Source organism: Spinacia oleracea, chromosome 5, assembly GCF_020520425.1.
Source record: "Spinacia oleracea cultivar Varoflay chromosome 5, BTI_SOV_V1, whole genome shotgun sequence".
Lineage (NCBI taxonomy): Eukaryota > Viridiplantae > Streptophyta > Magnoliopsida > Caryophyllales > Amaranthaceae > Spinacia > Spinacia oleracea.
The window spans coordinates 34,753,649-34,776,007 of record NC_079491.1 but is presented as its reverse complement, the minus strand read 5'-3'; the positions used below and the strand labels follow the sequence as shown (position 1 = coordinate 34,776,007).

At 40.2% G+C, this 22,359-nt stretch overlaps 1 protein-coding gene across 1 annotated transcript; it reads right to left on the bottom strand.

Annotated features, from left to right (window-relative positions):
- Window positions 1-7,294: 7,294 nt before the first annotated feature.
- On the bottom strand, window positions 7,295-20,470 carry LOC110786952 (uncharacterized). Its single transcript, XM_056829522.1, has 3 exons — window positions 19,918-20,470; window positions 19,666-19,814; window positions 7,295-7,450 (listed from the first exon to the last, which is right to left on the bottom strand). Exons 1-3 carry the CDS (start codon window positions 20,468-20,470, stop codon window positions 7,295-7,297), a joined length of 858 nt encoding a protein of 285 aa, XP_056685500.1.
- Between the last annotated feature and the right edge of the window lie 1,889 nt (window positions 20,471-22,359).

The window sequence follows — 22,359 nt, the reverse complement described above, 5'->3', positions numbered from 1 at the left end:
TTCTTGGAGACCTTTGTGGAGAGCGATAGCTTCAGCCATGAACGCCTGAGTGTGACCAAGGTTAAAGGTACAGGCCGAGACCGGGATGCATGTACTGTTGCGGATGATAATTCCTGCTGCTGCTGAAGAAGTTTTACTGGAGCCGTCAAAATTGAGTTTGAAGTAACCTGTTGGAGGAGGGTGCCAGCGAACCAGGATAGGGGATGAAGGTGGAGAGGAAGGAGTGGAGGAGTGAGGGGTGAAAGGGGTGCCCTTGAGCCGGTGATGGTCTAGGAGAATACGAGATTGCCATTCGTGGTAAGCCGCACTGGCTTTATGAAAGACTCTAAAGGGGTTAAATTAAAGAAGCATGATTGAAAATGCAATTATTCCTTTCTTTCCAAAGCGACCATATGAGAAATGAGAATTTACATATGGAAGAAGGGTAATTTTTGAGGAATTTCATGTTGTCAAGTAAATCCTGTGAGACCGAGTAATAATCCAGCCAGTGTTTTGTTAAGGGGAGGTTCCATAAAAGTTTGGCATTGTAAAAAAAGATGATTGATGGTTTCTATATAAGTGTCACACAGGGGACAAACATCAAAAGGAAGAATATTTCTTTTGTGCAGCGTGTCGCGAACAGGAATACTACTGTGACATATTTGCCATAGGAAGATAGTGTTAGGTTATGATACATATGACATTACATAGATCATGCGGAAACAACCATTAACCCAGGACAACATATTATTTGCACATAATCATATAGCATAATTTAGATGCATACTCTTTGTTGCGTGCCCTCCCTAGCTGCGCCCGAACCGAACAAGAACAAGTCTTTTAGGACTCCAAGTGTCGTCCCTCCGTAGATAGTCCACAGCACGTCCGGATCCGCCTTAAGATTGACCAACTAGAATCGCCCTTAAGGTACTAGAAAATTTCGGCACTTTTGAGCAAGATGTGTGTTTTAATTTTCTCTCAAAAACTCACTTTTGAATACTTTGAAACTTCTGTATAAATTATGACCCCTAGGCCTTTATTTATAGAGTTATGGAAAAGGAATCGTAATCCTAGTAGGATGCGAATTAATTGGAATTAGAATCCTACATGAATTCTATTTAATTAATTTATCCAATTAGGAATAGAAATTTAATCATACACTGACTCTTGTAGATTCAGGAATCACGCATGAGCACAAACTCACACACACACGGCAGCCACAAGGGCTGCCCATGCGCGTGCGAGCAGCAGCCCGCGCAGCACGGCCCACGCAGCCGTGGCCCTTGGCGCGCGCTGGGCCTGCCTTGCGGTAGGCCTGGCCGCTGCCTTGGTTGGGCTTGTGGCGCGCATGCTTGCTGGGCGATGGCCCCGGCTTCGTGCTGGGCCTTCGTCCGACAAGCCTCGTCCGATGCTAATTCGTACGATACGCTTCCGATTAAATTTCCATTTCCGGAATCTATTTCCGATACGAACAATATTTAACATTTCCGATTCCGGAATTAATTTCCGTTTCGAACAAATATTTAATATTTCCGTTTCCGGAATTATTTTCCGATTCTGGTAATATTTCCATTTCCAATAATATTTTCCGATACGTACCATGTTTCCGTTTCCGGCAACATCTACGACTTGGATAATATTCATATTTCCGATACGATCCATATTTCCGTTTCCGGCAATATCATCGTTTCCGGAGTATTCATTTCTTGCCTGTGACGATCTTAGCTCCCACTGAAACCAAGATCCGTCGGTTCCGAATATTCATAGATGGAGTATTTAATACCATTAAATACTTGATCCGTTTACGTACTATTTGTGTGACCCTACGGGTTCAGTCAAGAGTAAGCTGTGGATTAATATCATTAATTCCACTTGAACTGAAGCGGCCTCTAGCTAGGCATTCAGCTCACTTGATCTCACTGAATTATTAACTTGTTAATTAATACTGAACCGCATTTATTAGACTTAACATAGAATGCATACTTGGACCAAGGGCATTATTTCCTTCAGATAGCTATTTTAGGAGGGATGTCCAAATTTCCAGATCCAGGTGTGCTCCCATTTTTGCGGAATAGGAGGCAATCCATGAGCTAACCAAGATGCCGATTTGACCGAAAAATCCCCAGATGAGGTAGCCCCCCAAATTGGGGTATCCACTAGATTGGAAAGTGGAATAGGGAGTCCTTTGATTTTTAAGGCTAAGGAAGGGGAAACCAAAGTTGCTAGTTTAGAAAGATCCCATTCATGATTGGGGAGGATAAAATCAGAGACAAGGAGAGAAGAATCGACGTCGTTAATATTTAAATTTAGGTGATTGAGTAGGTTATCCTGCAATGCCCAGTTGTCCAACCAGAAATTGATTGAAGAACCATTTCCAATTTTCCAACGAATTCCTTTGCGAAGAATTTCTCTTTGATTAAGTATATGTTTCCAGATAGAAGAGTCTTTCGGTTTGGGGGTATATTGGAAAAAGGTTGTGTTTGCAAGATACTTTTTCTTAACCAATGAGACCCAAAGACTGTTATCATTTTGAAGGATCTTCCAACCAAGTTTGGCTAAAAAAGCTTGGTTAAGCGGCCTCGTTTTTCGAAGGCCCAGCCCCCCCATGGTTTTAGGTTGGCATATTTTATTCCATGAGATAAGAGGAGTATGAGTCGAGGTGGGTGATTGTTTCCAGAATAAATTACGATGGAGAGAGTCTAAGTTAGAGCAGGTCTTTTGTGGAAGAAGGAAAGACGAGCAGACATAAGCTGGAAGAGCCTCCAGATTACTTTGAATAAGAATGGTTCTACCAGCTTTAGAAAGGAAATTGGCATGCCATGAATTGATGCGCGAGATATTCTTTTGGAGCAGGTTCGAGTAGTCTGCTTTTGTCGATTTAAAGGAGGAGAAGTGAGCCCCAAGATATCTTCCTAAGGAAGAGGATTTGGTCATTGAGAAATTACCAGCAAGAATGTTGCGACGAGCATTATCAATCTTTTTCGAGAAGATAATAGATGATTTATGAAAATTAACTAATTATCCTGACATATTACAAAAGCGATTAATCAATGTTTTTAGATGATTAGTAGCTGAGGAAGTTGCTTTAACGAAAAGGAGACTGTCATCTGCAAAGAGGAGACAAGGAATTTTGGGAGTTAGCGGCGCAATGCGAATTCCAATGCCAGTGTGTGGAATCGAGCTACTTTGTGTGAGCATAATGGTAAAGACTTCCATGCAAATAAGGAAGAGGTAAGGGGACAAAGGATCTCCTTGTCGAATACCTCTTGAAGGAGTGAAATGTTCTGTGGTAGAGCCATTAATTTTGAGAGAGTAAGAGACTGTAGTGACACAAGCTTTGACCCATTGTATCCATTGGCTTGGAAACCCGAAAGCAGAAAGAGTGGCCCAAAGGAAATCCCACTCGATTCTGTCGTAGGCCTTTTCCATGTCTAGTTTAAGGCCGCACCAACCTACTTTAGAGGTTGATTTTTGGAAAGTGTTTAAGATTTCTTGGGCAATCAGGAGGTTGTCATGAATAGATCGTTCTGCTGTAAAGGCATTTTGTGTTCATATTTTCTTTAAAAAACATGAAAACTGAATTCACGTGTATGGGATCAATCTAATGTTGAAAGTTGGCACATTTTCTACTCTTATTCAAATATTATAATTCTTCCTTATCCATTTTTGACTAACAGCATGGATTAACAACATTCAAACAATTTTCTTTTTGATTTGATGACCTTTTTTGACTTAGCTTATAAACTATAGCCTTTGTTACAGTGGGTTGCCAGTTGGTGCTCATTTACCTACCACCTACATTCTTTTTTTCTTTTTATTTTTCTTTTTTTTCTTTTGGAGTTTTGGGATAGCGTTGATCGTCCCAGCCTCCCAGGTAATAAAATGATAGGTTGGTTATCATTATTCAACTTAATCCATATTCAGTTTGTAATACTTAGGCTTCATTTGGTTCAATATTAGTAAAGGAAGGAAAGGGAAGAGAAAGGAAGGGAAGAGAAAGGAAGAGAAAGGAAAGGAAATAAAATATATTTTCCCATGTTTGGTATGATGAAAGGAAATGATAGGAATCCCATGTTTGGTAGAACATTAGTAAAGGAAGGGAAGAGAACGGAAGGGAAAACGTAGGTTTAGGATTTAATATTTTTTTGACAGATTTTAATTTTCTCTTTCCTTCCAAATTCCTCCAATTTTGGGAGGAAAGGAAAGTAAAACTTTTATAAAGGGAGCTTTCCTTCCAATTCCCTTCCTTTCTTTCCACTTCCCATATAATTTTTGTAACCAAACACAAGAAACGTTATTTTTCCTTTCCTTTCTTTTCTTTTCCTTCTGATTCCCCCCAACCAAATAAGGCCTAAGTGATCTCATCAAATTTCTCTCATATCTATCCTCTCACCGTTTCTCTCATCTCCCACCGCCATAAATTTTACCACCATCTCGCCGGCGATTGGTGGTTTCTTCACCAGATCGTGCGCCATCGCCGGCGAGGGGTGTGATTTTAGTTCGTTTTTTGTTGTTTTTAGGTTCCGTTGTTTCTTTGTTGCGGTTTTCGATCGGCTTAGGGTTTCGGCAGCTTTAATCGATTGGGCAGGCGTGGTGGTGTTGTTGGCATCTGTGGTATCACCCACCTCCGTTTCGGTGGTTTTTGTCCCAGCTAGGGTGGTTCCGCTTCTTCTCCACCGTTTTTGAATCGCCGTCCAAGTTTGATTGGTATTATTCTCTTGTTTTTATTTATGTTATTTGTTCTTCCGTTGAGGGGTTTGCTTTGGTTTGTGGTGGGTTGGGAGGGAGCCAAAGTTTTGGGGTCTTTGAAATTGTCTCTGTTCTCTTGTTCCTGCTCTGTCGGTTCCTTGGTTTGCTGCCTCTTGGGTGTGTTAGTGTTAGGGATTTTGTTGGTGTTGGGGTTCGAATTTCGGATTGGGAGCTTAGGAAGAAGGTTCTAGGATATGTGTTTTTGTGCCTTTATAGGTGTAAGCTATCGGAGTTTAGTGGTGGTTGCTCCTTGGGTTGTCGATTTAGGGAATTATATAAGGGGGGTTCGAATATGGATCCTCACGACAGTGTTAGAGTTTCTTGGGCTGCCTTTGTTGTGGGTGTTCTTCCTCTTGTGATTGATGTTGTGGCTGTTGTGGTAGTTGGTGATGGGTGGGGGAGTAAAAAAAACCTCCCTTCCTTTTCCTTTATGTTTTTATTGTATTTGGTGATGGCTAGTCCAGCCATTGCTGTTAACCAAATCTTGAAGGAGGCTCCTCGACTTCAGTTGAGGGAAGCAAGTTCCTCCTCAGTTGTGAGACATTTTCCATTTCAGGGGATGCCCGGTGTAGAGTTACAAGGAAATGTAACTCTTGGTCAAAGATCCCAAGAGGTTGGTTATCTATGTCGGCCTTGGGATGACCTCTTCGGTGAGAGATGTCAGTTCTCGCTTTGTGCAGCACGGCAGTTCGGTCATGATGGTTTGAGCTTGCAACGCATTCCTTCGGCAAGTAATTGTGGGTTCTTCCCTAGGATTTTCCTTTTCATCCGAGTTTGGTTACCGCATCGGTCTCTCTCACTCCCGGTTTCTAAAATATGGTGGCAACTACAGTTGGTTGACGGGCAGGTAAGTTCTAACAGGGTTTGTTTCGCAGGTATCGGATCAGTGGTATCCGGGGTAGTTGTGATCGGGTCTCCTTCACCCATTTTGTGTAACCAAAGCGTGTATTATAAGTTCAGTGTGTGGTTTGTTGTATTTAGTTTGCTTTACTTTCTTAGGTTGTAATTACTTTTTCGTTGAATGAACTTTCTTTCAAAAAAAAAAAAAAAACTTAATCCATATTCATTATTAGCACATATGCGTTATATTCTTTTACCAACTATTTATAACTAATTGTTGGACTATGCGCTAACGCGCATGGTTTCCCAAGATAAATAAAAACAGTCTCTCATAAAACTATGCAAATTAATGGAAATAGTTGAAATCATTAATATTGTAGATGATGCGAAACATGGTTAATTACTTATGTAAGTTACATAGAAACCCCTAATACATAAGGAATAAGGGATAAAAAAGTTGCAACAAGCATTCATAAGTGTTTCATGTTCGTCTAAAAATACCGACTATATAAGGTAGTTCAAATACCAAAGTGATGCAACATTAAAACAATTGTTGCTTGCAAAAGATGTACATGCTTTCGGTATCCCTATCTTTCACAGATACATATGATTGATTCTAATAGTGCTTTCACACATACAAAAGGGATACTTTAATGAAAGCGTATAATCTTCGGCAACAACCTCCTAAGCCTCCTCGAAATTACCCTTTGTCACCAGCTGGTTAAGACACCACTGCAGCGCATTGCTCTTGGAGAGGGATGTTGTCGATCCTACCTCGAACAAAACATGTTTAGTACGAATCATCTCCTCCGCGGCCGTGATTGCCTCTTCATCACCTTGAAATAAAGAATATGAATGACTCTAGCTAGTAATAACGGTTAGTATGCTATTGTTTCTCATACTTTAAGTAGACTAAAAGTTGTTAATGATCCATTAACACGATTACGCAGGTTGTTTGCTAAAGGTTTAGGTCATTCTCACACACATGTAAATCACCAAAACGCGACTTGGTTATTATGTCAATGATTCTTTATACAACAATGTAGTTAAAGATGATCGAATTTAGCAGATGCATAAAACAAATCCAACAAGAAAATGGTCAGTCAACAGCCGAATTTGTCAAAGATCTTGAAAATCCACCAGTCCTATTCAAATAATCAATAACAGTTAGCTCTTCCATTGCTACTAAAATATAATAACCTCTTAACATAATCTCAAAGCAACCACAACCTCTTTCAAATAAGACCTCTCCTTAATAGTCAACCCTTTCTTATCTCCCTCCGAACTACACTCCTTGAGCTCCTTATATACAGTTTCTTAAAAAAAATTAGAAGTATGAGGAAAGTACGACGCCTACGTTCGTGGTTAATTCGGATTAATAATTTGATTTATTTCGAATTAAAATTCAAGTTTATGTATTCATTTTTATATGTCATGCTTATTTTTAGTTAATATGTTTTAATTAAATTTTTGTTTATTTTGTAGGCTAAGCTATTTGATTTTTTTTCCATATAAAGATATTTCATTACCAAAGAATAAGAATTACATCTAGAAACTAGCTTATAGTTCGAATAAGCCAACATAACAAAGCAGCCAACAAAACTACAATAGAAACAAGAGCCTAGCAGCTAGCGTAGCTTAACAAATGAAGTTTCTGCTTATCCAAAACTCTACAAGCAATCTTAAACTTGAGTTCATTCAGAATATCATTAGGACTTCTACAAGACTACTTGAACACTTTGGTATTCCTTTGCAGCCAGATACCATAAATGCACTCAGCAAAGAACATCATCAGTAGCTTGTACCTGTCACCAGTTCTTTTAGAAGCTCTAAGAATCAACACCATTTCAAAAGTAAAAGGTTGCCTATGAAACTGCAGACACTGCAAACCACATTCAAAGAATAGATGTTTAACTGATTCAGCACTGATAGAACACATAGGACACACATTAGTGTCCACTACTTTCCAAACAAGAAGCCTATCCAGGGTAAGTAACATCCCCCAAATAGCAAGTCAAGCAATGAACATGCTTTTTGGAGTAGCCTTGTTGTTACAAATAACTCTTCTTCAGTTTACTTTCTCAAAGGTGTATAACAAGATCTAATACATGGAGTTGATAAAAAAAATATTTTTTTTGCACACACTACTCCACCCTCCAATATTATCCACTAAAACTTGTGACTCTAGAATTCTCCTCAGAGTAGGCCAATGAGTAGGCCAATGAGTAGAAGAGAGATTCCTGCCTTTGATGTAATAAGAATGCACCATTTACACCGGAACTTGTCTTTTTTGTGTGTAATAGCCCATAATTTCTTAGCCACTATAGCTTATTCCGTAAGATCATTTCTTTAAGGTTCATCCCACCAACACACCTTGGGAGGCAGAAAGTGTTCCGAGCAAAAGGGATTTCTTTGAAGGGTCAGTGTTACCAGTCTAAATAAAAATCCTGCAAAAACTTTGGATCTCTCTAATTACTTTCTTTGGGAGAATAAAGATTTGGTGTAACACCCTAATAATTCCTTGCTTTTTATAAATATTTTCCAACTTAAAACACGGGAATTACCAAGATATTACCGCCACCGTGATAACTGCTAAGGCTATTTACCAGAATTACACAGCGGAATTAACTAACTTTCAAAACATATTAAATAAATAGTTAATGGTCATTAAACAAGTTGGAACCGTTGAGGCCCAAATCCAAAGTATTAAACCATTTGAAATCCATTAACTGTAGATAGTATTAGTAGTAGTCATGACTAAATAAAAAGAATAGAGTTTATAAAATACGGAAGAATAAAACTCTCAACTCGAATCCCACGATAACTTCTCCCGCAAGTTATCTCTACAAACCTGCTTTATTAAAAATCTACTCCCCAACAACGCATGCAATTGATGGATCATCATAGGGTCATTAAGGCAAAGGCCATGACCAGAAGACATGAAGCACGAAGTCAGCAAAAGATGAGTACGAACAAGCTAGAATAACATTCTATCCTAACATGCTTCACTCGACAAATTAAATAATCCACATGCAAAAGCCATATAATAAACAAATAAACATGGAGACAAGACACGACTCTTGACTCACAGTTTAATAAAAAGTAGCTTCGAACGGGTAAAGTAAAGTATCCCCAAAAGGAAAGAAATGGGTGATGGGAGCCAACCATACACCACAATAAGTCGGGCTACTACCGACATTTGGGCCATACCGACAGGAATTCCAATGCACAACGGCATAAAAGAAGAATGAAACAACGTCTTGTATCATTCTAGGAGTACAAGTTTTCCGGCAAGACTCCCCCCATTGTTCATACTCAAGGTATATACGTTCCAAGAGTTTTGAAGCTCTTTTGGGTTACACTTTACGTTAATTAGTATATTATGTTCAAGGCAACTCAAGACTCTACTCAAGACACAACATACAACAATTGAATTGAACCATTAAACAATTCAACAATGACTTTTCATTATTTTACTTCTTTAGGACTTGTGATCAAACATAGACTCAAGTGAAATTACTCCTATTGTTCCTTCTCAAAAACACTGTTTGAGATAACCCGACATTGCCTATTAACAAGCGGGTGTGCCCTTAGCACGAATTGTCCTTAATTCAATTCACATAGACTCTCTAACATATTCTACCCCTTGGTAGAATATATATTGCTCACTGGCAATATTCAACTGGCTCAATAATTATGCTAGACATCATGTACTATAGCATAATAATAATAACAACTTGCATGCGCACTACTCATACATGCAAACCAACTTGAACAACATGCTTAACATAATTCAACGATTATAAAAGTCCATAACATGACAGTTCAATAGAATCTATAAAGCATAATTCAATTCGTAACATGCTCGTTCACATAGATTCAATAATAAGAATAACATGCTCGTTCTCAATATCAAACTTGAATTCATAACAACATATAAGTTCACATGATTCACATTCAATATACTTCACAAAGTCCTCAAGGGATGGGTGGTCACCCTAGTCTTGTACATACCTGGAATCCCTAAGTACGGGGGCCACTGTGCGAATCACGACTCACTAGAAATCAACTCCTATAAACACAAAAGGAGAAACTAAATTATTATCCATGTTTACTAAATTTCCAGCAACTATTTAAGATTCTAAAACTCTTAGTTTAAATAGAAATCATTCATTAATCATTAATTTAATAGTCTCAAATAGTCAACTCAAGTCCTAACAAAAAAACATTGACTTTTTAGCTTTAAAACCATTAAAAACCAACTTTTTAAAGCTTCTAAACAATCTGAAAATTTAAGTTGATTCCCATAATTTAAATTGTCGTTAAATTATGTGAATCAATCGCTTAATTAATTGAAATCAAACCCTAATAATAGTTTATCATAAAAACATGTTTTGACTTCAAAAATCAACACTTTATAAACTTATTAAATCTGAAAATAACAATTTCAACCATCAAAATCAATCCCTTTAATTAAAATACAACACTAACCCAATACGGTGTTCATAACCGTTCTAATCAATTTAAATAACCCAAATATTTAAAATAATCACAACAATTAAACAATTTAAAACTGAAAATTAATGTTTTTGAAAATATAATTTGATTGAAACAATTGAACAACACGCACACACACAACAATTAATCGTTTGTGTGGGTGTGCGCCGATCAACGCAACAACAACAACAACAACAACAACAACACACGCAACACGCACCGCAAGCAGCAGTGGGCGCGCGAAAAGGAACGAGTGGGCTGGTGCTGGCGCGGGGCCAGGCACGCACACACACATCAGTGGGGTTGTGCTGTGGTGCGACGCGAGACGGGGCAAGGATAGCGAGCAGGCGAGGGCGCACGACCATACAGCACGCAGGCACACTCGTGCTACGCTGCGGCTGCGAGGCGGGCGAGCTGGGCGAGCTCGGAGCTTGGGCGCGCACGACTGCCTTGGGCTGCAAGCAAAGACGGACGATGGAGGTGTGGTGCGTGGAGTGTGCCGCAAGGAGAGAAAAGAGAGGAGAGAGGAGAGAGAGTGCTGAGTTTTCTTGTGAGTGTTTGATATGAGGTCTATTTATAGGTTTTCTCTCCCATGTGGGCTAGGTTAGGGTAATTTTGAGTTGGGCTTTGTAGACACCTACTTTTGTCCCCGTTCTCGCAAGGGAAAGGTTCGATGATGAAGACGTAAATCTCCACTTGACAACGCATCTCCTATAAAATAAACAAATCTCGATTCCCCATTTCATTTCACCCGAAACCTGCTATTTATGGAAACCTGCTAAAAATAGTGACTGCCGTAAAAGGTAGCTTCTAAAAGTGGCAAATCATAAAAGATAGAAACCTGTCATAATTAGGTGTTGCATTCCAACATAAATCCTAAATGAGATAGAAAACCGCGAGAATCCTATTCCTAATAGGATTCGGAAATAAGAGTTACGTATTAATTAAAATCCTAACGAGCCCAGAGTTCGTAACGGGCCCAGACGCATTCCGTCATAAAATTGATACGCGCTAAAAGACTCGAATTAATCTCAAACTCTACGGATTCCAGGAATCCGAATCTGACTAAAGAAAACAGCCCAGACCCTATTTCCAACGCCTGGGCGCTGAAAATACCTGGGTACGTGTTTTTTTCCTAATTCTTTGTGGATTAGAACTCTGCAATTTTATCTTTCCACGAACTCTTCCCTATAAATAGCCCCCTAAATTCGACGTGAAAGAACACACAACAACACACAATTATATTTTGAGTATTGACTCCAACCCTTAGCCTAAGCCTCTCGCTGCGAAACTGTTCACGCGTTCTGTCGCAATCGATCCATAAATCGAACAGAACGTATCCTGTCCCATAATTGAGATTCGTTAAATAAAAAGGAGAAATAGCAAAGTCAAAGTGGTTAGTTTTCTGTGAACCGTGACACACCTCTCAAGGGTGCGTCGTAATGTGTCCCTTTTCGATGATTTAACAGCTTTCCTCGCCCTTTTTATGAACTGTTAAACTAACCTAATCTGATTGTTCTATCACGCCTAACAAATATAATATTTTTGGGAAATCGGATTATCATGCTAGGTCCCTTAATGCTATTTAAATCAGATAACCACGATCGAATTAGTATTATATGTTGCATATTGCTAAAATCAATTCAGATTAGTTTAATAGTTAACGCATGTCCCTTCAATTATTTATGCTGAGCTAGTAAGGATATCTTGCCTCTGGAGTTATCGACGAGCGAATTACTCCTCTCGGTAGTTACAGTCCCCCGAACCCTCAATCTCTACCTTGCGGGTGTATATTGAGAGATCCCCACACCAGGGATCACAAGGGAACCTACGGCCGTCGTGGTCAAACATAATTGCACTCCCTTTATGTCACGATAACCGGGTTTTGTCAGTTTTTCTCATTGTCGTTAAAAACTGAATGGCGACTCCTATATTACTAGTCAATTGGGTGTATACTCACAGGAAATCCAATTACACTTGATTGAATAAAAAGAATCGTCACACCCACGAGGGACAAGGTCACGCATTAGCCTCGCGCTTTTTCGACCCCCTCACAGTGGCGACTCCACTGGGGAAAGTGAAGGAAATACTCGTGCTTGTAGGTAATCAAAATAGCCGAAGGGTGAAACGATCCTACCCCGCGTTTATTTCCCCATCAAGTTGGGACGACCTGAAAATCAGCATATTAATGTGAACGGCCAGAACATCATAACGAATCTCGGCTCCCTCGGGAGTTGGGACTAAGGATACCTTTTTTCGCCAATAGGGGGGTGCATACGCCGCGCATGTTTCCCACTCGGTACTTGTGCAGGTAGTACACCTATCCCGAACCCAATCGCTCGCCCATTAGGTCCCTCTCGCCTGCATGCCCCTTTGGCTTGCACTTGTGGGTTGGCCTCTTGAGCGAAATTCGTCTGTTGAAGACACTACCTCGACCGGGGCATGTGTTGGATCTACGATAGAAGCGGTACCAAGCTAGGCGCAAATAAACTACCCATAGAAGCCTATCATAAACTACGTGACATATTTGATTTTCAAATCCATGTTTGTAATGTAGTTATGTGTAGCGAAATATGTGATTGTGTGTGACAAACTATCCTAGAAAACCAACGACCTTAAAAAACTGCCCAAACATTCATAGACTAATTTGCTAAAGAGTTATACCGAAACACGTGTTCCGTAAACCCGAATGATCGCCACAAAATAAGCGACGCTCGGGATGGCCTGTGACGAATCCCACAAACGCTGTTACGCGTAAAGGACGTTATTAGGCAAGCACGCAAATCGAAGTCGTATAAACAGAAAACAGAAAACGAGAATCAGCCAGGGACGCATTTTCAACGCCCCTGGCTGGGCGCCAGAATTTCTCACGCCCCTAGCTGGGCGCTGAAGTTGCTGCTTGGCCTTCTGGTCAGGCGCAGCAGCCTCGGTGCCCGAGCGAAAGGAAAATACGTAGCACAAAAGAAATGTTCATCAAAAGCATTGCTACGAGGGCGTAAGAAAAGCACTCGATTTCAAAAAAAGCGACTCGTGAAAAATTAATAACTCTTTGTGTCGTTGTTAGGCCTCTTACGACGGCAATGCTCGTCACCAAAACCGAACATGCTAACAACTATGAATGTCACACGGGCAAGTGTTTCGAAAATCCAAAGAATGACCAAAATCAAAAAAACCAAAAAGTGTACCGACAAAAGAAAGAAAAACCAATTTAGAGAGTCGAAGTCTAGACTAAGTAATGCTTGAAACTTTGGGAACCTAAACTTTAGCTTATCTTATGCCTAGGACTGGTCCTGCCACTTGGTGCCGATCAGGGAATCAACGGTTAGTGTGTCTCGAAGATACATCACCAACATCAGGTTTAGTAACTCCAAGCTCCGTCCGTCGTCCCTCATTTCAAGGATCTCCACTTCCCCAACCTCGATTCGCACCTTCAAACATGTCCATCGAAGAGTTGCGAGACCAGATGGTCCAAATGACCCAACTTATGGGCCAACTGAAAATGGAAAATGAAGCTTTAGCGGCTGCGCAAGCCAAAAATGACCTCGATAACGAGAAGAAGATTGAAAAAATGGTCCTACAGCAAACCATGGGGAGCAAATACTTCTCCCTCGAGCCTGAACCTTTTCCTGGCAAATTACCAGAAAAGTTCAGTTCATCTGACTTACCAAAGTTCAAGGCCACGGACTACCCCCGTGATCATCTACTGAGCTTTGTGAATACCATGAACTTGAAAGGCGTGGACAAGTCCATGTACTTACCTGCCTTTCCTTTGTCCTTGGAACCTGTGCCACTAAAATGGTACTATCACCAGGACCCTAAGCTCTTCCCCACTTGGGAAGACTTTGTCAATGTCTTCATCAAGCAATACTCGCCGAACATGGATTTCCAAGTCACCATGCGCGAGCTGGAAGTTCTCTTCCAAAAGAAAAATGAGGGTTTCACAACCTACTTTGCTAGATGGAGGGACCAGGCGGCCCAGCTAATCAATAGGTCTCCCGAAATAGAATTGGTCCAAAAATTCATTGACAACTTGGACCCGGCTTATAGACAACACCTTAGGTACCTGGGACTCGACACTTTCAAAAGAGTTTATGATGTGGGAATAAAGATCGAGGACGAACTCGCCAAAACCATACAGAGCAAACCCACATATAAGACCAACACCTATAATCGGGGTAACACATCCCAAGCCCAAGAAGTCCATGCTGTAGAAGAGGCTCCCGCCCGAAGAAACCCTGTAAGATGGGTCCGAGACCGAAAGTTTGCCCCACTCGGGTCAACTTTGGTACAAGCCTTTGAAAGACTAACCAATCAAGGAAAGTTGAGACCTATAGGCCCCACCCGTGACCCTCCTGTCAAAAACAAATATTGGGTCGAAGGTACTTACTGCAAATTCCATCAAGGAAATGGGCATGACACTGAAAACTGCTGGACTCTAAAACATACGATCCAGGACATGATAGAGGATGAAGTGATACCTCTCCCTAACGTTGGCAAACCCAACAACAACAAGAGCCCACTCGGCTCTTGTCACATCTCTCTCGACCAACAAGAGAATTTCGACCCCACGGTGTATATTACACCTCAAGGTGCACCACTCGCTGTGGTCCCTATGGATCGAATCGAGAGGGAAGTGTGCGGTGTGTGGAACGATGATGCTGAAGATATTTACCTATCTCAAGTCTAGGGCCAGGACTTCTTCACTGAAACTTGGCCCGGGCATGCTCTCATTGACACCACCCCTCAGGAGCCCGAGGTCGACAACCTCACCCGATCTGGAAGGATATACCAACCGGATATTCGCCCACCCCCTATGGACGACATCCCGGTTAGGCAAACTCCTGAGAACGGACGGCACGCCACTGTCGCAGAAGTCATTGAAAATCCTCTCCTGAAACAACTAAAAAGAACCAAGGCTGAGATTACCATCTGGGATCTTATGTGTACTTCAAAGGAACATCGCGAAAAGCTTATTCGCTCACTTGACCTCATCTCAGTACCTACAGATATCACACCTGACTCATTGGTTAGCCATGTCACAAGAGATGCCGGAGAAAAGGCCATAGTTTTCACTGATAAAGACTTACACAAAGAGGGGGGTGCTCACAATAAAGCCCTTTACCTAGTGGTTGGATGCAAAGGACAAAACATCCCCCTAGCGCTCGTAGATAATGGTTCGGCGGTCAATGTCTGCCCATTGCGAACCGCCCATTGCTTGGGACTAGGAAACGATGATTTCCAAACCTCCACGCAAGGGGTACGAGCTTATGATAACTCCCGAAGGCCTGTATTGGGAAAAATCAACCTTACCATACAAACCAGGCCTGTGGCACGCACCACGGAGTTTCAAATAATCGACATCAAGCCCACTTTCAACCTCCTCTTGGGGCGACCTTGGCTCCATGACTTAGGAGGTGTGGCTTCTACCTTGCACCAAATGGTTAAACTTAACCATAACGGGGTAATACTAGAAATCCGCGCCCCTCCTCTCGACGTCAGTTGTACTATGGTTGGAACGGCTGAAACTGCAGACGACCTTTATGGGTTTCAAATGGAAGAAACAATCCAGTTCATCGAAGATTATGATCCAGCATTCCTAGACCCGCATGCATCCCGAGTCATCCCTAGAATGCTGTTAGCTCAAAGCTATTTTCCAGGAACCCCATTGGGCATAAGGAAGAAGGAATGCACATTCCATCCTTTTCCCGACAAATCTACTCCCTTTGGATTAGGTTATGAAACAACGGAGGAAGATATTGCTGACCGCCTATCTAGGCTACGCCTTAACAAAACCAAACAAACCACCCTCCTTCCCCCATATCAAAGGACCCTTAACGGGATGTTCGTTCGAGAAGGAGAAGAACACCCATGTTGTGATTTCCCTGAACCCTTCGTTCAGGATGGCTTGCTAAAACCCGGATTTGAAATTTTCCATGACTGCCACACCTTGGATGAGGCACCCCACCTCGCCAAGGCTAAAACAGCTGAAATATTGGACAACCAGGCTCTATGGACATTGTTTAACGAATCGAGGCCTATGGAGAACGAGACTGTGATGACTACCCTAGCTTTACAAGATGAAGGTTTCGATCCAACCCGGTTAATCTCTCCTGCATCAACACTAGAAGAGGTCGAGGACGGATGGATGAAGACATATCAGTGGGTCAACGCAAAATGAATGGAATTCAAGATGAGTACCGGTGAAGGACCGAAGTTTTATGAGACTAAACCCCAGGCTTGAGCCACATAGAGCATCATTAGTAAAAAGCGCCTAGTATTTCTTTAGATTGATAGAAAAAAATAATAGAGACTTTAGATGGTCCTAAGGCCCTTTAGAATATGGGTCAGTTTTATTTCAGTGTGTTTTCCTTACTTTCCGAATCAATAAAGGCGTAATATTTCTCCTAAAATTTTTATTCTAACACTAAATAAACACCAAATGTACTTGCAAAATAAAAAAATAAAGAGGCGGCCCACTCTAGGCCCAACAAACAAAGCCCACTCGGTTTTGAAATAGTGCCATGGGAACCAATTCCCGAAAACCACAAAATAAACCACACTATCCCATTCATATCCCCAAAACCTAAAAAGCCAACCAGTGTCATCATAAGAGCCAATCCATGCAACCCAAAATCAAAGGAAATAAAAAATTTAAAACAATGCAAATGTTACAAAAAAAAACAGATTCATAAAACATAGATTCCATCATACCCTTCACTAACAACCCACCTCCAAAGCCTACACAAAGATCTTCATAAATTCCGCACCCTAACTCCATTTTCAAAACTGTTTTGAGTCACCAATAGAAAAAATTAATCTGGACAAAAATGCGTTTCACGCTAACAGTCAAAAGAGCCTCCAAAATAGCCTCAAAATTAACTTTAAATACGAAGCAAAATATCAAGGCACAAAAAAAAAAGAAATAGAAATAAACGCAAGAACATGTGAAGCAAAACGTCAAAAATTGACCATCGCTTGTGTGACGCACTCCGTCTAATACTTTGACCATCGTCTTACTCCAAGACTCAGTCAAAGTGGGGGCTAACTGTAGACACCTACTTTTGTCCCCGTTCCCGCAAGGGAAAAGTTCGATGATGAAGACGTAAATCTCCACTTGACAACGCATCTCCTATAAAATAAACGAATCCCGATTCCCCATTTCATTTCACCCGAAACCTGCTATTTATGGAAACCTGCTAAAAATAGTGACTGCCGTAAAAGGTAGCTTCTAAAAGTGGCAAATCATAAAAGATAGAAACCTGTCAGAATTAGGTGTTGCATTCCAACATAAATCCTAAATGAGATAGAAAACCGCGAGAATCCTATTCCTAATAGGATTCGGAAATATTAGGAATAGGATGTTTTACGATGTCAAACTTTTAAGTTTATGGAAATTACAATTAATGTAAATCTTTTGCGCTTTGAGCATTACTTGTGTGAAATATAACTTTTGGTAATAATATGGATTATTATGGAATTATTACAAAATATTGTAGCAGCAGGGGTGAAGCATGCAGCAGATGTAGGTTTAGATATGTAAACTACACGTTTAGCGTGTAAACTACAGGTTTAAATACCTGTTATTGTAGAATTTTTTTATTTTTTAAAACCATAAATGAAAAGAGACCCGTTATGTATAAAAAGGGCTCTTTAGGTGTAATACTAAAAAAAATCAAAGAGACCCCATATCTTACATATGGGGTCTGAGCTAAAAAAATATTATAAAAATCAAAGAGACCCCATATCTTACATACGGGGTCTGAGATTATTGGAAAAAAAATATTAAAAAAAATTCAAAGAGACCCCGTATCTTATATATGGGGTCTGAATTTTTTTAACTAACAGATCCGATATCTCTAATAAGGGGTCTCATTCCCTTCTAAAATATTTCCGGTCAACTTGACATAAGAGACCCCCTTTCTTACGTGAGGGGTCTCTAGTTTTTAACAAACAGACCCCCTTTCTATGAGGGGGTCTCTTTTCAAAAGAGACCCCCCCATCTAGAGACCCCCTTAGAGGAGGTCTCTTATGCCATTTTGGATGGGTCTCTTTGCCCATTTTTGTAGTAGTGAATAAGAGTTACGTATTAATTAAAATCCTAACGAGCCTAGAGTTCGTAACGGGCCTAGACGCATTCCGTCATAAAATTGATACGCGCTAAAAGACTCGAATTAATCTCAAACTCTAAGGATTTCAGGAATCCGAATCTGACTAAGGAAAACAGCCCAGACCCTATTTCCAACGCCTGGCTCTGGGCGCCGAAATCTTCGGCGCCCAGGCCTGGGCGCTGAAAATACCTGGGTACGTGTTTTTTTCCTAATTCTTTGTGGATTAGAACTCTGCAATTTTATCTTTCCATGAACTCTTCCCTATAAATAGCCCCTTAAATTCGACGTGAAAGAACACACAACAACACACAATTACATTCTGAGTATTGACTCCAACCCTTAGCCTAAGCCTCTCGCTGCGAAATTGTTCACGCGTTCTGTCGCAATCTATCCATAAATCGAACAGAACGTATCCTGTCCCATAATTGAGATTCTTTAAATAAAAAGGAGAAATAGCAAAGTCAAAGTGGTTAGTTTTCTGAGAACCGTGACGCACCTCTCAAGGGTGCGTCGTAATGTGTCCCTTTTCGATGATTTAACTGCTTTCCTCGCCCCTTTTATGAACTGTTAAACTAACCTAATCTGATTGTTCTATCACGCCTAACAAATATAATATTTTTGGGAAATCGGATTATCATGCTAGGTCCCTTAATGCTATTTAAATCAGATAACCATGATCGAATTAGTATTATATGTTGCATATTGCTAAAATCAATTCAGATTAGTTTAATAGTTAACGCATGTCCCTTCAATTATTTATGCTGAGCTAGTAAGGATATCCTGCCTCTGGAGTTATCGACGAGCGAATTACTCCTCTCGGTAGTTACAGTCCCCCGAACCCTCAATCTCTACCTTGCGGGTGTATATTGAGAGATCCCCACACCAGGGATCACAAGGGAACCTACGGCCGTCGTGGTCAAACATAATTGCACTCCCTTTATGTCACGATAACCGGGTTTTGTCAGTTTTTCTCATTGTCGTTAAAAACTGAATGGCGACTCCTATATTACTAGTCAATTGGGTGTATACTCACAGGAAATCCAATTCCACTTGATTGAATAAAATGAATCGTCACACCCACGAGGGACAAGGTCACGCATTAGCCTCGCGCTTTTTCGACCCCCTCACAGGCTTATTACCGGGCTCATTTAAGTTTACTCCTTGCAAGCTTTGTTGGGTTTGATCATGACAAAACGACTGGGCTTTAATTAAATTAAATTTGTTTTCGAAATACGACCCAACAAATCCCGATTAAATAAATTCATTGAATTTATTTAATAAAAATACGGTTTTCGTAATTAATTAATAATTAAATTAATTAAAAATAAAAAGTGAATTTAATTCTCATTAAATGGAATTAATTTATAAAAACACTTTATAAATACAAAGAAATTCTTTATAAATATAATAAAATATATTTATAATTACAGAAAAACACGAGGTATTGCATTTGGCGCCAAAAAGATTATAGACTCAGCAAGATGGTTTGTACTAATTGCAGTCTTCCTGGATAAGGCAGATGCTTTGCAGTCCAAGTTTTGGCCCTAGCTACCACCTTGTTTATCAGAGGTCTACATTGGTTATACACCAGCTTCTTGGTGGTGAGTGGAACACCAAGATATCTGAAAGGGAAAGATCCATCTGGAGTGTTAGCATACCCAACATTATCATCTTTATCTAGTGATTGACCACCCCCCCCCCCCCATAATGTAAATATTAATCTTATCCAGGTTAGCCTCCGAACCAGAAGTTGTAGAAAACTGATTAAAAGCAGTCATCAGGAAAAAGACAGAGATAAGATCAGCACTGGAGAGCATAAGGAGGTCATCATCAAACATCATGTGAGTGGTTGCTAATTTTTCACATTTAGGATGAAAATTGAAATCAGGTTGATGTTGTAAGTACTGTAAATACCTAGTGAGATATTCCACGTACACCAATTGCAAAGAGAAAAGAAGACATGGATCTCCCTGTCTCGGCCCGTTTTTAGCACAAAAAGGGACACTTGGCTTCCCATTGATATTAATACTATATGAGACAGTGGTTATGCATGTAATCACCCAAGCAACAAAACAATCAGGAAACCCTAGTTCAATCATCAAACTTTGCAAGAAAGACCACTCAATAGAGTCATAAGCTTTCTTCAAATCCACTTTGAGCAGGCACCTAGGAGAAAGATGAGCTCTAGTATAACCTTTTATCAACTCAGTAGCAAGCAAGATGTTATCAGAATTCCATCTTTCAGGAATAAACCCAAACTGAAATTCACTAACCACTTGACCAATAAGCCTTTGCATTATAGATGTTAAGATTTTAAAACAATCTTCTACACCACATTGTTGCAAGAAATTGGTCTAAACTCTTTGACTTTGAAGGGATTGGGAATTTTAGGTATAATAGTGATAGAGGTGCAATTATATTGAGGAAGCGTAGTATTTGTTCTAAAAACCTCCTTCACAGCATCATAAACATCAACTTTGATAAGTGGCCAAGACTTTTGCAAAAAGACTGCATTAAGACCGTCACGACCAGGAGCCTTATCATTACCTATGCCCTTCAAGGCCAGGTCAATCTATGCATTTGTTATCTCCCTACAAAGCCCCCTCCTAGCCTCATTAGACATCCTAGGACTACTCCTCAGAGTGGGAACATGAACATTAGGAAGAGAATTAGAATACTTTCCAAGAATAATTTGATAAAAAGATAAAATATCAGTTTAAATTTGCTAAGGTTCCACCAGTTTAGTACCATTATCATCATAGAGAACAGAGATCCTTTTCATCCTGCTCCTCTCTGTAACCGAGGAGAAGAAATATTGGTGATTATAGTCACCAACCTGCAACCATTGAATCCTAGACTTTTGTCTCAAAGCTATTTCATCCACTCTTAACCATATCCTGAGAGATTCAATACATGCAGCCTCTTGATTCAACAAATCATTAGAAGAAGAGTCTTTCAAGGATTTTTCAATAGAATCAAGCTCACTTCTAGCTTGATTGGTTCTGCTAGAGATACCAGCAAACTCCTCTTTGTGAAAAGATTTTAATTTGACTTTAACTTGCTTCAACTTACACAATAGTTTGAACATGTGAGAACCATAAATTATGGTGGCCTTCTAAACAAATTCAATAATAGGGGAGAATTGACTATGATCAGCAAGGTAGTTGAGAAACCTAAAAGGTCTGCCACCTTCAGGTTTGTCAGGAAGACAATTAATCAATAAAGGAGAATGATCATATATAGAAGGGTTCATATACTCTACAAGAACATTACTAAATGTATGCATCCAAGCAGCATTCCCCAAACACTAATAAAATCCTACTAGCTATTTTACCCTCCACAAGACCTTTGCGCCAAGAAAAATGATGGCATACACTTTTAAGAGTGCATAGACCAACGGTAACAATAAATTCATCAAAAACTTTTATTTCAACTGAAGAAATAGGAGCTCCATTAATCCTATCAGCATTAGATAAAAGGAGAGGTAAAGTCACTAGAAATGAGCCAAGGAAGAAAACCAACACTTGGATCAAGAGTGAGGAGATAACCCCAAAGAGTTTACCTGGTTTCAATAGTGTGCAATCCATACACCAGAGCGATATAGAAAGACACATTGCTTGTTCTGTCTCTAACTTCACAATGCAGGAATTGCTCATGAATGAGCAGTACTGTAACATCCACATCAAGGTGCCACCTAACCCAAATTCTACATCTAGGGTTTAGATTGTAGTTGTGTTCTCATCTCCAATGTCTACCAAATTTACAGGCTACTTTATTGAAATTACCAGCCTTTCTAGTAAAGCTATAATATGGGTATTATGCACCCTAACAAAGTACCTAACCTTAGAAGCCTTAATAGGATCATTAAGACCTCTCACATTCCAAGGTAAAGAGATTAACCTTCATCATGGGAGGGGTCAGTGTGAGTGCTTGACTTCTCCGTTACTTGCTACACATCTCCACCAGAAAACTCCTTGAAACCCAAATCCCTGTAAGAACAGTAAATGGGTTACTAGGACTCTGAGCTCTCATCTTGCGTAATCCTTTAGTTATTCTAGTGACAATCTTCCAAGCTGGATCACTTGAAGAGGCTGCAGTGGCCATCATAGGAGGTGTATGAACACCAGCAGGAACATTGCCTTGTTCTAAAACTTGTTGATGTTGGGTAACTTCGGGGTGGACCTTC